Raw genomic sequence first — 14,039 nt, forward strand, 5'->3', positions numbered from 1 at the left:
CCAGTCCTGTGGCCACTGCTGAGTTTTCCAAATTGGCTGGCATATTGAGTGCATCACTTTAGCAGCGTCATCTTTTAGGACTTGAAATAGCTTAGCTGGAATTCTATCATCTCCACTAGCTGTGTTTGTAGTGATGCTTCCTAAGGCCCACTTGACTTCACACTCTAAGATGTCTGGTTTTAGGTGAGTGATCACACCATTATGGTTTTCTAGGTCATTAAGATCTTTTCTGTATAGTTCTTCTGTGTATTCTTGCCACCTTTTCTTAATATCTTCTGCTTCTGTTAGGTTCACACAGTTTATGTCCTTTATGGTGCTCATCTGTGCATGAAATGTTCCCTTGGTATCTCTAATTTTCTTGAAAAGATTGGTAGTCTTTCCCATTCTACTGTTTTCCTGTCTTTCTTTGCATTGATCACTGACGAAGGCTTTCTTATTTCTCCTTGCTATTCTTTGCAACCCTGCATTCAGATGGGTATCTCCTTTTTTCCTTTGCCTTTAGCTTTTCTTCTTTTCTCAGCTATTTGGAAGGTTGTGGTGGAGAGTTCTGACAAAGCATAGTCCACTGGAGAAGGAAATGGCAAACCACTTAAGTAGTCTTGCCTTGAGAACCCCATGAACAGCATGAAAAGGAAAAAAGAATGGACACTGAAAGATGAACTCCCCAGGTCGGTAGGTGCCCAATATGCTACTGGAGATAATGGAGAAATAACTCCAGATAGAATGAAGGGATGGAGCCAAAGCAAAAACAGTACCCAGCTGTGGATGTGACTGGTGATAGAAGCAAGGTCCGATGCTGTAAAGAGCAATATTGCATAGGAACCTGGAATGTTAGGTGCATGAATCAAGGCAAATTGGAAGTGGTCAAACAGGAGATGGCAAGAGTGAATGTCAACATTTTAGCAATCAGTGGACTGGAATGGGTGAATTTAACTCAGATGACCATTATATCTATTAATGTGGGCAAGAATCCCTTGGAAGAAATGGAGTAGCCATCATAGTCAACAAGAGTCCAAAATGCAGTACTTGGATGCAATCTCAAAAATGACAGAATGATCTCTGTTCGTTTCCAAGGCAAACCATTCACTATCATGGTAATCCAAGTCTATGCCCCGACCAGTAACGCTAAAGAAGCTGAAGTTGAACGGTTCTGTGAAGACCTACAAGACCTTTTAGAACTAACACACAAAAAAAGATGTCCTTTCATTGTAGGGGACTGGAATGCAAAAGTAGGAATTAAGGAGATACCTGGAGTAACAGGCAAGTTTGACCTTGGGGTACAGAATGAAGCAGGGCAAAGGCTAACAGAGTTTTACCAAGAGAACGCACTGGTCATAGCAAAAACCCTCTTCCAAAAACACAAGAGAAGACTCTACACAGGGACATCACCAGATGGTCAATACCGAAATCAGATTGATTATATTTTTGGCAGCTGAAGATGGAGAAGCTCTATACAGTCAGTAAAAACAAGACCGGGAGCTGATTGTGGCTCAGATCATGAACTCCTTATTGCCAAATTCAGACTGAAATTGAAGAAAGTAGGGAAAGCCACTAGGCCATTCAGGTATGACCTAAATCAAATCTCTTAGGTTTATGGTGGAAATGACAAATAGATTCAAGGGATTAAATCTGATAGACAGAGTGCCAGAAGAACTATGGACAGAGGTTTGTGACATTGTACAGGAGGCAGTGATCAAGACCATCCCCAAGAAAAAGAAATGCAAAAAGACAAAATGGCTGTCTGAGGAGGCATTATAAATAGCTGTGAAAAGAAGAGAAGGGAAAGGCAAAGGAGAAAAGGAGAGATATACCCATCTGAATTTTGTGTAGAGAAGGCAAAAAACCCTGCAGTTTATTTCCTCCTGCTGCCTGGGGAGCTCTGGCCTCCCTACCTGTTACCCACTCACCTCCCACTCTATCCAAGTAGCCAGAGTGCCCCCAGTGCATTTCAGCACTGGAGCATCTGCCTAGGGTGTGTGGCCTCTTTTGGTTGCTCTCTGTTCCTGATTTCAAGAAGGCAATGTGACAAGCTCGCTCCTGTTCACGGCTTCTCTTCAGCTCCAGAGGGCCTGCCGCCCCTGCACTCTGCATCTGGCCTTACTGTCCCCAGGGTAGACATCAGGGCTTAAGCTTGAGTTGCTGCAGGGCCTTGGCCTTTCCCTGACCCCCTCCTGTTTCTTCTGACTTCAAGAGTGAAGAGGACCTCTGAGGGCTGAAATGTATTCCTGAGATGGATGGATGGGGGCAGCCCTCAGAAGATTTTTCCCTGGACAGTTTCTGAGTCAGCTCTCCTTCCCCTTCTGCCGCCTCCTTATTTCTGTGACTCCAGACTCATTAGGGTGAGAGTTCTCTAGGGCCACTTCAGCCCTACTATTAGACTTTGCCTGTGTCCTTTGCCTCAAGCTTTTGCTGGGGCGGCACCTGGCTTTCAGCTCCTCACCAGGGTGGCCACCTCCCCACGCATCTGCACCGCAGCCTCTGTGTTTTGCCTTGGCGTCCACCTGCGGCCCAGGGCACCACCTGGGACAGGGTTGTAGTCAGGCTGGAATGTCAACAGGTGGCGCTGTGACCCCAGCTTCCTGCTTGAGCTGTGCAACAGGGTAAGGGAAGGTGCCTGCCCATTTGTCTTGTCCTGTCGTGTCCTGAGGGCCGAGTGACCTGGTAAATGCTCATGGCAGGATCGGCAACAGCCAGGGTGGAGCGGGGTGGCCACAGGCCTAGAATATTCCATTTGGGATGTGCGAGGACACTCCTTCTTGCTCTCTTCTCAATTCCTATGAAGCCAGCCCTCCCCTCCAGTTCACCCAGAGGAGGCAGACAGGATTGGTGGAGAGCACCTGTGAAGCACGTCCCTGCTGCTTGATATGCTTGGCTCTCTCTCTACTGCCGACTCTTGTTTACTCAACCTTTTAGAAAAGCAGGAAAGCCCTCCTCAGTGTCCAGAAACATCTTACTAGGTCTCTGGGGGTGACATTTGTCCGCCAAGGCCACTTTTGGATTCTCTTATGGTTTGGGCCCTGACGTCTCTCTCGGTTACTAAGTGTGTTTATAACCCAGACCCTGGGCCCTTCTGCCAGCCCTGTGCCTCTGGGAAACCCCTTTGGCGGTGGCTTCTCACCTGTTGTCCAGAAATGGCTAAGAATAGGTACCTGCAGAACAGGACTTGGGCGGTCGAGCCGAGCGTGATGGAGCAGGGCCAGCAGGCATGGGGAGAGCAGGCCGCCAGCCTTCTCTCTAGGCTGACTGCCATCTCTGCGCTGTTGAGACTTGGAGATTCTGAAGTGGAGCACCTCCCACCATGTGCCCTGCTCTGTCCTGGGTCTGGGTCCCAGGGGAGACGCAGAGCATTCAGGAGACAGACAGAAAAAGGGTGCACTGACGTGCTTGAGAGGGAGTGGAGGGTTCCAGGAGCTTTGGAGCTCGATCTTGGGTGAATGAAGGGCAGGCCCAGGAGCATGGGCCATAATGTGTCGGGCAGTAAGAAGTTCTAGAACGCCGACTCCTGGGTAGGCCTGGGTCACCATGCTAGGGAGTGCCGCTCTTGGTTTTTCCGGGTAACTGGCAGGGGCACCCTTTGAACTTGGGCCGGGGCACTGGGCTCTGCCCCCAGCTTTGATGATGAATGTTTTCCCAAGTGCCTTCTCAGCTACCATGGCAGTCACAAGCCTAGCTGGCTCATCACCACAGGTCTGACATGGCACCTGCTGTTGCTGTTTGCTGTCACCCTATGGTTCAACTGACGGGCAAGCCCTGCCCGTGTCAGCCTGTGTCCCCCTCGCTGCGGCCGGGCTGAGGGAAGGCTGAGTCTGGGGAGAGCCAGGGCCCTAGACCCACATTCTGTCCTGGCCAGAGGTGTGATCTCACCGCTGCGGGGGGTGGGAGACGTCATCTGCTGGGCCCCTTCCCAGTGGACCTGGGACAGAGGGTCTGGAGATTGAGGGTGCTGTCCCGGGCCCGAAGGCATCTGTAGCTGGGCAGCCAGGTGAGGAGCAAGTGACACGGTGATGTGGGGAGATGATCAGGAAGAGCAGGGACTGTGCAATGGGCGGAGGGGACCCTGGGCGTTCAGGAGAGGCTTTGAGGGGAGAGCAGGCTGGCTCTTGAGTCATCAGTGAGCGCGCTCCACCGGGAGGGGGACTGGCGCGGGCTGACATGCAGCGGCATGGAGATGAGGCAAGCGAGGACTGGTGTGCTCATGCACAGCCAGCGGTTCGGTGTTACTGGAGCAGAGGGCCATGCAGGTGGGGAGGGGATAAGAGCCAGCTCACTGACGGCTGTGTGCCAGCCAGAGGCAGTAGGCGGGCATCAGGGATCGCAGCAGAGGGGTGACATGGTCAGACTGTCTTGGAGAAGGGTCACTGGCTTTCCTTGGGGTTGTGGTTTGCAAAACTATGATCAAGGGTAGGGAGGAGGCCAGTTAGGAGCTGTTACAGTCACCCAGGAGAGAAGCAGTGAGGCCTCAGGAGGACTGGGGCCCCGGGTGACATGCAAGTCCGAGAGCTCAGGTAGATCAGAGATGCCATCTACCGCAGGGCTGGTTGGCTTGTCTTGGATGGGCTGAGTCGGCCATGCCTTGGGGACACACAGGAGCCACCAGAGGGTAGGCTGCTGGATGTCGAGATCTGGCCAAGATCCTGAAGGCAGGCATTCGGGGGTGTTGGAGGGAAGGGCAGGGAAGAATTGCAAGGGGGTGACCTGTCAGCTGCCCCAAATGCTACAGACAGGCTGCTCCTGGGATGCGGCGGTTTCTGCTGGTGGCGTGGTCAGGGCAAGGCTCAGGTCAGTGTAGGTTGGGGCGTGGAGGGGCCAGGGGAGCCGTGATGGGCTTGGGCTGCTGGGCAGGAGAGCCTGGAGGGATGAGGCTCCTGGCGGAGGGAATTACCCGGAATTGCCAGGGGCTGGATTGGAGGAACAGGTCTAACAAGAAAGGAGAGGACAAGGATGAAGGCAGTTGGTATGAAAGACACGTGGCGGGGGCAGGGCCCTGATCCTGGAGGCGCCTGACCTGAATTGGGGAGGCCCTCACGGTGGGCATTTCTGGGGCTCGGTACCACGTGTTTGCTCTTGCTGCTCACCCTGGTTCTCCGTAAGTGGGGCTGGGCCCGGAGGGCCCCGAGCAGAGCTGGGCCTGGCCTCCCTGGCTCGGCCGCTGTAGTCACTCACAGCCCTGCTGCAGTCGGCCTGTGGGGGCCGGCAAACAGGGAGTGTCACTTCGGGTTGGCCCGCCCTGTCATTTCCAGCTGGGTCTGCCAGGTGGCACACGTGCCCTCCCCCCCAACCCAGTCTCCAGCTGGGAGGAGCAGCTGGCTCCACCCCACCAGGATCGTCTGGGGGCTGCCTGTGGGCTTGGGGTTGAGTGAGACTTGCCTTTCCTGCAGGGCTCCTCCGGGGACCGCCACTCTGCCTGTGTGCCTCAGACACGTTGCTTCTCTCTCTCTGGCTCCTGGGGCGCTTGAGAGGTCCCTGCATTTCCAGGGCTCCAGCCTGGTGGGGGGCAGGCTGGTGGGCAGTCGGGGCTGAGACAGGGAAACCTGAGCCCCAGGCCACGAGGTCCCGCTCGCTAATTTTAGAGAGCACATGTCACTGGAAACTCTCCCTTCCTGCCAGGAATCAGTCGCCTGGCTCTCCCCGTCCTGACAGGGGCCCCTGGAGCCGCTCTCTGAACCAGGAAGCGTGATGGGTCCCTCACAGCCCCCATGAGTCGCTTCACCTCGGGCTCATCCCTGGCAGGGGCTCGGCCAGGGCGAGCTGGGCGTCTCGGCCCTCCCGTCTCGCCCTGCTCCTCTCAGCCGGTGTGAGTAGCTGGTTGTCCACAAGAGCCCTGAAGAGGCCGGAGATGATGCCTCAGAGCAGGCGGCCTTGGTTGCTTTGTCTCCTAAGAGTGAGCACGTCGTTGGGGAAGTACCCTCGCTGAGTCCTCCCCTCGCCCCTGGGGCCCTGGCTGTCCTGCACCCTCCTCGGGGCAGTGACTGGGCAGGTCCATCCTAGCCTTTGCTCTGCTACATTCTGTACTCCAAGGCCAAACTTGCCTGTTCCTCCAGGTGTTTCTTGACTTCCTACTTTGGCATTCCAGTCCCTATAATGAAAAGTACATCTTTTTTGGGTATTAGTTCTAAAAGGTCTTCATAGAACCATTCAACTTCAGCTTCTTCAGCATTATGGGTTGGGGCATTGACTTGGATTACCATGATATTGAATAGTTGGCCTTGGAGATGAATAGAGATCCTTCTGGCTGGCAGCGGCGTGGCTGGTCTGGACCTGAGATGTGTACCTGGGCCCTGATCCCTTATCCTCTGTCCCCCTCACCCTGGGAAACCTCAGGGTGGTGATCTTGTCTAACACATGTGCTCTGGCAGCCGCCTGTGGACTGCCTGTGGGAAGGGGCTGAGGAGAGAAGAGGTGTCTCCATCTTGCGGTCGCTCTCAGGCGTGGTTCCCTGGAAACTGAGAACATGGCATGGTTGCCAGCTCAGGCCTTGGGGTCAGAACGGGCAGGAGTGCACATTCCAGCCACATTGGTTTCTGGCTTGTAAGCGATGGCTTCAGCTGCCTGAGTCTCTGTTTCCCTCTGTAAAATGTGGGCAGTGGTAGTGTCTGCCTCCCCAGGTGGCCTGCACGATTCAGCTGGCCCGTTCGAAGTGCCCCCAGCACGGGCTGCTCCGGGTGATCAGGGCAAGTGCAGCCTTGCAGCAAGGAAAGGGGCATCAGGGCTGCTTTGGCATGTCCGGGCCCCGCCCTGCAGAGTGCCAGGTTCTGGGCCTCCAGGCTGGACGTAAACCCGGTCCCCATTGTCCTGTCAGGCCCCTGCTGCCTGTGCCTTCGAGGCTGGAAGAGAGCCTCAGGGCTGCAAGCAGCCTTTTGGGAGCATTAGCAATCATGGTGGCAGAGGACAGCTCCCAGCTCCATCTCCATCTTTGCCCTCATGTTGGCTGTACGTTGCTCTTCTCCAGGCTGGTGATCCAGAAGGACAGGTCTCGGTTGGAGGCAGGTAGAGGGTGGGTGCAACCCAAAGAAGTTCCTGCAAGCCATTTTTTCCTCTCCCTTCGTTTTATCAACAATTATAGCCTGCTTAGACGCCTGGTGACTCTCATCTCCCAGCAGGCCACGCTGTTGGCCTCCAACGAAGCCTTTAAAAAGCAGGCAGAGAGCGCCAGTGATGCGGCCAAGAAGTACATGGAGGAGAACGACCTGCTCAAGAAGGTGAGTTGGGTCCACCTGACCCCCTTCCTTCCCCTCACCACGAGACAGTCTTCGTGGGCCTCGGAAATGTGTGACGCTGCTGTTGTCCGAAAAGTGAAGCAGTCAGGCAGACGGACTAATGGACATTTTTTGCTGTGGAGGGCGGGTGTCTGGGAGGGGTCTGGGGGTCATGGTGGGCAAGGGGGCGCCCTGGCTGTTCTGTTGCCTCCCTCTGCTGTAGCCAGGTCAGACTCTTCCCTGATAAAACCGACTCCCTAAGGAGCTGAGCCCTGGGCTGCGAGCATGGGGCAAGTTAGCACAGAAACACCCAAGACAAGACCCCCCCAGTCTTCCTAAGGATGGCTATCAGCTGGGGATGAAGTGGGGCAATCCTCAAAGGCTTGTCTGAGGAGGTGAGGTGTGAGCCAAGCTGGGGAGGAGGAGATGGACGGAGCTGGATTCAGAGGCAGAAGACAGTTGGCCCAGCAGCGCTGCGTGGGGCCTTGGCTAGAGTGAAGGGTGGCGCTTGGGGAGAGGGAGATGGGAGGGCCTGGGTCAGTTGGGGGTGACTGGCCACAGTCCCCAAATGACAGCAAGTTGAGTTGTTGGCTAGCCTGGGGGTAAACTTGGAGGAGCTGCTGAGAACGGAGCCAGGGCAGGCAGGGCGTGTGGCCTGTGAGCTGTAGCAGGTGGCTGGGAACACACAGTGGCCCGATTCTGTGCTGACATTTCCGAAGGGGCAAGTGCCCAGGGCAGCTTGAGGAATCCCAGCTCAGTGGGGAGGACGGACCAGGCCTCCTCTCCCTCCCTCCCCCCTCCCCTCCTCCACCTGAGTGACCTGGATCCTTGGCGCTCTTCCTAGGAAGCTGGCGGTGTCACCAAGTTGGGTGGCAGGGACAGCGAAGTGAAGGTGCAGGAAGAGAACAGGAGCCTGAAGGCTGATCTCAAGAGGCTGAAGGACGAGCTGGCTGTCAACAAGCAAAGTGAGTGCTACCCTCGGGTCGCCCGTGGCCCCCAGAACTCTGGAGCCTCCGCGGGTGGCTGCCGCACCTTCTGTGCCAAAGGATTCATACCAAACTCGCACGCAGGCTGAAGAGCTGGGCAAAAGTAAACAGTGGCTCCCAGCTCGCCCAGCCGAAACCCAGCTGGGGTTGGCCTCAGCCATCGGGGCTTCGTGGTTTAGCAGTCTGTCTAGGGTCCCAGCAAGGAGGGCCCAGGCACCCCAGAGATGCAGGGGCTACCTCCAGAGCATCTCAGCCAGTGCCAGGCATGGGGAATGGCACTCTGTGTGTTGTCAGCAGGGGCCTGGTGGGTGGGGAAGGCAGGCTAAACCAGAGCCGCTAGAGATGCTCCCATTTGCTTTCTTCCTAAAGCCCTCTCTTGACATGTCTCTTGTTCCCAGCTTCAAGGCTGGGGTCCTTCTGCTGCTCTTGCCCCCAACCTTTTCAGAATGTTTCTCCCAGGCCCCCAGGCCCCATGAAGTCACTCCTGCTGAGAGCCACACAGGGTCTCTCCATGACAGGGTTTGGGGGGAGGGAGCCCTGATGTCTTCCTGTTGCTCCAGGTTTGTTGGCCAGGCCTCTCCCACTTCTGGAGACTCGCCTTCTGGATGCTTCCACAGCACCTGGTGGAGGAGTCTTCTTGAGAGGAGGGGTCTCCCAGACACTCTCACTGGGGACGGACCTGGGGCAGCCACATCTGCTGTCTCCAGTAAACGGCGCTTTTCTCCCTCAACCTTATCTTTTCATTTTCCTTCCTTTGCCATGTGTGCTACCCCCAGAGCTGGAGAAGGCGGAAAATGAAGCTCTGGCCATGCGGAAGCAGTCTAAGGGCCTCACCAAGGAGTATGACCGCCTGTTGGAGGAGCACACGAAGCTGCAGGTCAGCCCCTCAGCCTCCAGGCCGATCTGTCCGCTTGGCGAGGCCTTGGCAGCAAGCTGGCTGCTGTCTCTCCCAGTTCCCCTGATTTCCTCTAGTGCTGCTCCAGCCAGTGCCAGTCTGGGCCCCAATAGCTGGAACCCCTCCTTGGGTAGGAGGGCTGTGGCCTGGTAGATGGCTGTCACTTAGCAAGGTGGCCTTGGTCTCCAGGCCAGCCCTTTGCACTGTGGGCCTTCCCAGCCTCATGCCCAGCATCAGTGCCCTTGAGAAGAGTGCCTTTCTTGCCGTGTACCCCTGGTGCACAGTTTTGAGCCCCCCTGACTCCTGTTCAGGTTCACTGAAGGGCCTCAGCAAGTACCAGAGAGATTCATGGGAAACTCCCCTCCCTGCCCCAGGCCTTCCCTGCGCTGGGGCAGAGAGCAGGGAGCATCACAGGTCCTAGTCACTTGCCCTGTTTCCACATGCTCTGGGAGACCGGAAACTCGGCATGAGGGCTACGGAAATATCCCTGAGCTCTGACAGCTTGACTGAGTGCTTGGGGGCCCAAGTTGGGGTGCCACAGAGGGTGGAAAGGCTGTGCCCAGCCCCCAAAGGAGGACCAAGAGCTGAAGTCGAGGGCAGGCTTGCAGGCCGGACGCGGGAGGGACTCGGAAATGTGGAGGCCACCGTGAGGATGAGGGGGGTGCAGGTGAGGCCCGGGAGACGGGGCTGCTCAGGGGGGGCTTCCTGGGCTTGTCGGCTGCCTGGCGTGTGGTGAAAGGGGCACCCGGCCGGGTCTTTGGGGCTGAGGGCACTGGAAGGCAAAGGGGAGGAGTGCACCCTGGCCCTCCCCCCCCCCCCACCGCTTTGCAATCTTCTGTCCCCTCTGCAGGCTGCGGTAGATGGCCCCTCGGACAAGAAGGAGGAGTGACGCTCCCTGGCCGCCTGCAGCTCGCTCAGTACCGCCACTCTCTCCTTTGCGCTTCTGTTTCCTCATGCTGCTTGCTGTTCCATGCGCTGCCTGCATTCCTTAGGGGACCCGGGTCCCCCCCCCCCCCCCCCCCCCCCCAGAATGAGCCAGGCTGCGGCGGGGCTTGCTTCCCACTGGGCTAAGCCCCTCGATGTTGCGTGCTGATATTCTGGGCTCCTAAGGCCCCTCTCCTTCGGTCCTGCCGCAAGGCAGGCAGAGCAGGAAGAATAGCTTCTTGGGGGGCAATAAAGTCTGTTGTGTTATGTCTGTGCTGTGTGCGTGTGACTGAGGCCCCCTTGTGATCCCCCCACCTGGACCAGCTGAGACACTGTCCAAGCAGGCAGCTTGGACAGAGACTCCAGCCCCAGGCTTGGCCCCAGAGGCCTGCAGGACGCTTTTCCCTGCCTTTGTTCTAATTCCCAAAGGCTCCCTCCTCCCAGGCTGGGTGCGGGCTCGCACTTGCCCCGTCTATGCCCTGCCTTGGGCACCCCAGACCAGGCCTGGCTTGACGGCCACGCAGGGCATGTTGGTCCTGTCATCTCCCTGGGCCCAGGGGAGCTCAGGAGACGCAGGGAACCCACTGGGCTTCCGGGTGGCAGCCTCGCCCGCCTCCTCTGGGTCCTGTTCATCACATTGAGGCCAGATAGAGCATGGCAGAGTGCCACCAGTTCCTCCCTGCCCTGCCCCCTCCTGAAGGTTTCCAGGATGACCTCTGACTAATGCCGGCGAGAGCGAAGACGTGCCCTTGGTGGTGACCTACGCCTGGCCCAGGGCAAACGGAGGAAGTGGGCAGAGCCTCCAGGTGGCTCTGGGGTCCCCTCCACCACCCCATGATCCTGCTCTGGCCTGGACACCCCCTGCGCTGGCTTGGCAGGTGGCCACCATCAAGGAGGCTCCAGTGTTTTTCTGCTGCTTCTGAGGACTGGGTGAGGGGGGTTGGGGGCAGGTCGGAGGTGTTTTCTGTTGGCATTCAGGGGCCCCTGGAAATGGGTGCAGACAGCCAGCCTTGAGCACCAGCTTCTCCCACCGGGCTCAGGCTGGTGGCTCCCTTAAGCAGTGTTCTTTGCCCACGTTCGCGTGGGGAGTGCCACCCCCCTTTCCGGGCAGCCTTCTAGGTGGTGTCTGCCGCGGAGGGAGGCTGCAGATGACACCCTCTGGTTGCTATGCCAAGGCTGAGAGCTCGTCCCACTTTTCCAGGAAGTGTTCCCTGACTACCTCGGCCTTCCTGAGCTTGCCTTGCTCTGAACTCCTGCAGGCCAAAGTCCACACCATGGGCCCTTAGGCTCTTCCCCGGGCTGGGTGGAGGGGAAGCAGCTAGCTGGGGATGAGAAGAGTGACGGGGATGGCCAACTCTTAAAAGTGGAAAGCATGGTGCCCACCTTGCTTAAGACTGGAGGGCCACCTGTGGGCACTGCCCCCTCCAGCCCATTCTGAAGGCTGCTTTCAGCTGGCAGCCTCTGCTCAGAGTGGGGCTGTAAGCCACTATACCCAATAGTCTTCCCTGCCTTGCTTGCACCTCTGGTAACCTCGTGGGCACCACAGGGCTGGGCTGATCCATCTCCTGACCTGTCTCTCCCACTGCTGGTCCGCATGTTCTCTGTCTGCTGCAGGGACGGGTTCCCTAGTTAACAGGACCCGGCCAAGCAGCATGACCTCTGTCAAGTGCCCCTTACTGCGCTGTTGATGTTTTCTGAGTCTTCGGTGGCCTGGTGGCAGGTGGCCTGGAGGCCATTTGGCAAGAGGTGACAAGGATGTGAGCCAAGGCATGGCTACAGCTAGAAGAATGGAGATGTGAAGGAGCTGGTGTGACTCAGGGTCAGAAGATCCCCTGGAGGAGGAAACGGCAACCCACTCCAGTATTCTGGCCTGGGAACTCCCCTAGACAGAGGAGCCTTGTGGGCTAGAGTTCATGGGGTCGTGAAGAGGCAGACACGACAGCACATGCAGGGTGGGGAGTGGCGAGGGTCTGGGGCGGCAGGGACTGTTGAGTTGGAGGGTGTGAGGGCCTTCTTGGGAAAGCTACACTGGTGCTGAGCTGCCAGCGCACAGGCTTCTTGGGGTTGTAGGTGTGGCGAGAGCAGAAGCTTGTAGGATGAGGAGCCTTTCAGAGAAGGGTGGGACAAGGGTTGGGTTGGCAGGCCAGGCGTTGGCACTGCAGGGGCTGGGCCACCATCTCGCCAGGGAGGCGCCTCCGCCAGCTGAGGCTCCAGAGGCCCAGGTTGACTTGGGGTGGGGCCTGCTCAGCTGATATTCCTCCCCAGGCTCCGGTGACCTGCACCCTGTCCAGGTTCTCCTTGGTGACCACCAGAACGTTTGCTTATGACTGGCACAAGCCAGAGCCCACCCCTGGCTGTCCAGTTGAGAGCTCAGGCCCTCCCCTCACTAAGGGGTCGCTGCCTGGCTAAACGGGGAATGGCCTGTGAGGGACTGAAGAGGAACCAGTTGTCCGTTTTCTCTGAAGGGCCACCCCATCCCTTCTGCCCAGGCTGGCATTCAGAGCAGGCAGCCAGTGCCCTACCTTGACGCCCACCCCAGGAAGGCCAGCCTCAGCTGATAAGCGGACTGGCCCTGGCCACCCATATGTCTGTGTCTCACCCCATCCTCCCTCCTGTTACTCTGGATGGATCCTGAATGGGTTTCCTTGGTCTACTTCCCCGCCACTCCTCTGAAACCTCGTGCCAAAGCGTGTGTAATCTCAGACTTACCCCGGAATCATTTTCAGGATGGCAGTTGAATGGCAGTAAGTGCATTTCCGTCGTGTGCATCCATCCCCATTGCGCATCTCCTGAACTGTTCCTCTCTCCAAAACGGACACTGTCCCCATTGAACACTAACTTCCCCCCTCCCCCCACTTTCTTGGAATTGCACTCCTCAGAGAAGTCAAGTCACACAGGATGTATCTTCTGGCTGCTTTCTGCCACATGTCATGTCCCAGAGGTTCATCCATCTTGTTGCAGGTGTCAGAATTTCCCTCATTTTTCAGGATGGAGCTCCTTTTCTTTGTTCCTCTTTGCAGAGACTTGGGTTGCTTCCACCCCTTAATGCCATCCCAATCAGGTTTTTGCCTTTCCCTTCGCCCCAGATTTCTCTTGTCTTGTGTGATCTTATCACCAAAACTCCGACAGAGCCCATCACCCCCTCCTCCCTGACACCTGGAGGGGATGGTGGGCCCTCACATGTGTGTTCTGGGTGGTGGAGGGGTGTCCCTCCCAACTTTCCTGACTCTGCAGCCAGCTCCCCCTCTGCTCTGCCACATCCAGAGTGTCCCAGGGCCCCAGGGCTCGGTGCCTGGGCCAAGGCTCCCTCTCCAGCTGCCCAGGGACTCATCCAGGCTCGGGGCCGTCTTTATGTAATGAGAACTTCCAAAGTTCTGTCTACAGTGCAGACTTTCTAGAACTTCAAACTCCTTGTCTATCTGCCGACTAGACATTTCTACTTGGTAGATAACACTGTCCCCTCTGAACCTCGTCTCCCTGGTGCAGAGCCTGGCAACACCACCCAAGAAGGGGTCCCAGCCATCCACAAACCTGTTGGTTGTTCAGTTGCCAAGTTGTGCACAACTCTTTGCAACCCTACGGACTGCAGCATGTCCACGGGGTCAGTGATGTCATCCAACCATATCATCCTCCATCACCCCCCTTCTCCTGCCTTCCATCTTTCTCAGCATCAGGGCCTTTTCCATTTAGTCAGCTCTTCGCATCAGGTGCAGGCAGGTCACTAACCTGGTGACTTTGCACCTGCTAGTGCCCTGGTCCTGCCCAGTGACCAGCCTTCCCCCGGGCCCTACCTGCTCTCAGAGGAGCACCCTTGAGAAGCTAGAGCCTGGACTTGACACCCACCTTCCCTGCTTAGTGTGTTCCTCTTTGGTGGCCCTTGGTCCCCAAGTATGTCAGCTCCCTGCACTGTTCCTGGAACTGTGCCAGGTGTAGAGACTTCAGAACCAACACTTGCCCAGGGAAGCCACTCAAGGTGTGGAGGGCTCACACCCCCTCATCCCCTGACTGCCCCCCAACACCTGACAAGCAGGAGCCAGC

General features: G+C 57.1%; 1 protein-coding gene across 2 annotated transcripts in view; it reads left to right on the forward strand.

Annotated features, from left to right (window-relative positions):
- The window catches only part of BCAP31 (B cell receptor associated protein 31), a 29,130-nt gene extending 18,858 nt beyond the window's left edge, over positions 1–10,272 (forward strand). For both annotated transcript variants that reach the window (XM_006043678.4, XM_045164521.1), the window contains exons 5-8: positions 7,064–7,199; positions 8,041–8,161; positions 8,959–9,059; positions 9,928–10,272. In XM_006043678.4, coding sequence (XP_006043740.1) covers positions 7,064–7,199; positions 8,041–8,161; positions 8,959–9,059; positions 9,928–9,966 — 397 coding nt within the window. In that variant the 3' untranslated portion in view covers positions 9,967–10,272. The remainder of the gene's footprint in view (positions 1–7,063; positions 7,200–8,040; positions 8,162–8,958; positions 9,060–9,927) is intronic.
- The last annotated feature ends 3,767 nt before the right edge of the window (positions 10,273–14,039 follow it).

The sequence above is a fragment of the Bubalus bubalis genome, chromosome X (genome assembly GCF_019923935.1).
Source record: "Bubalus bubalis isolate 160015118507 breed Murrah chromosome X, NDDB_SH_1, whole genome shotgun sequence".
Taxonomy (NCBI): Eukaryota; Metazoa; Chordata; class Mammalia; order Artiodactyla; family Bovidae; genus Bubalus; species Bubalus bubalis.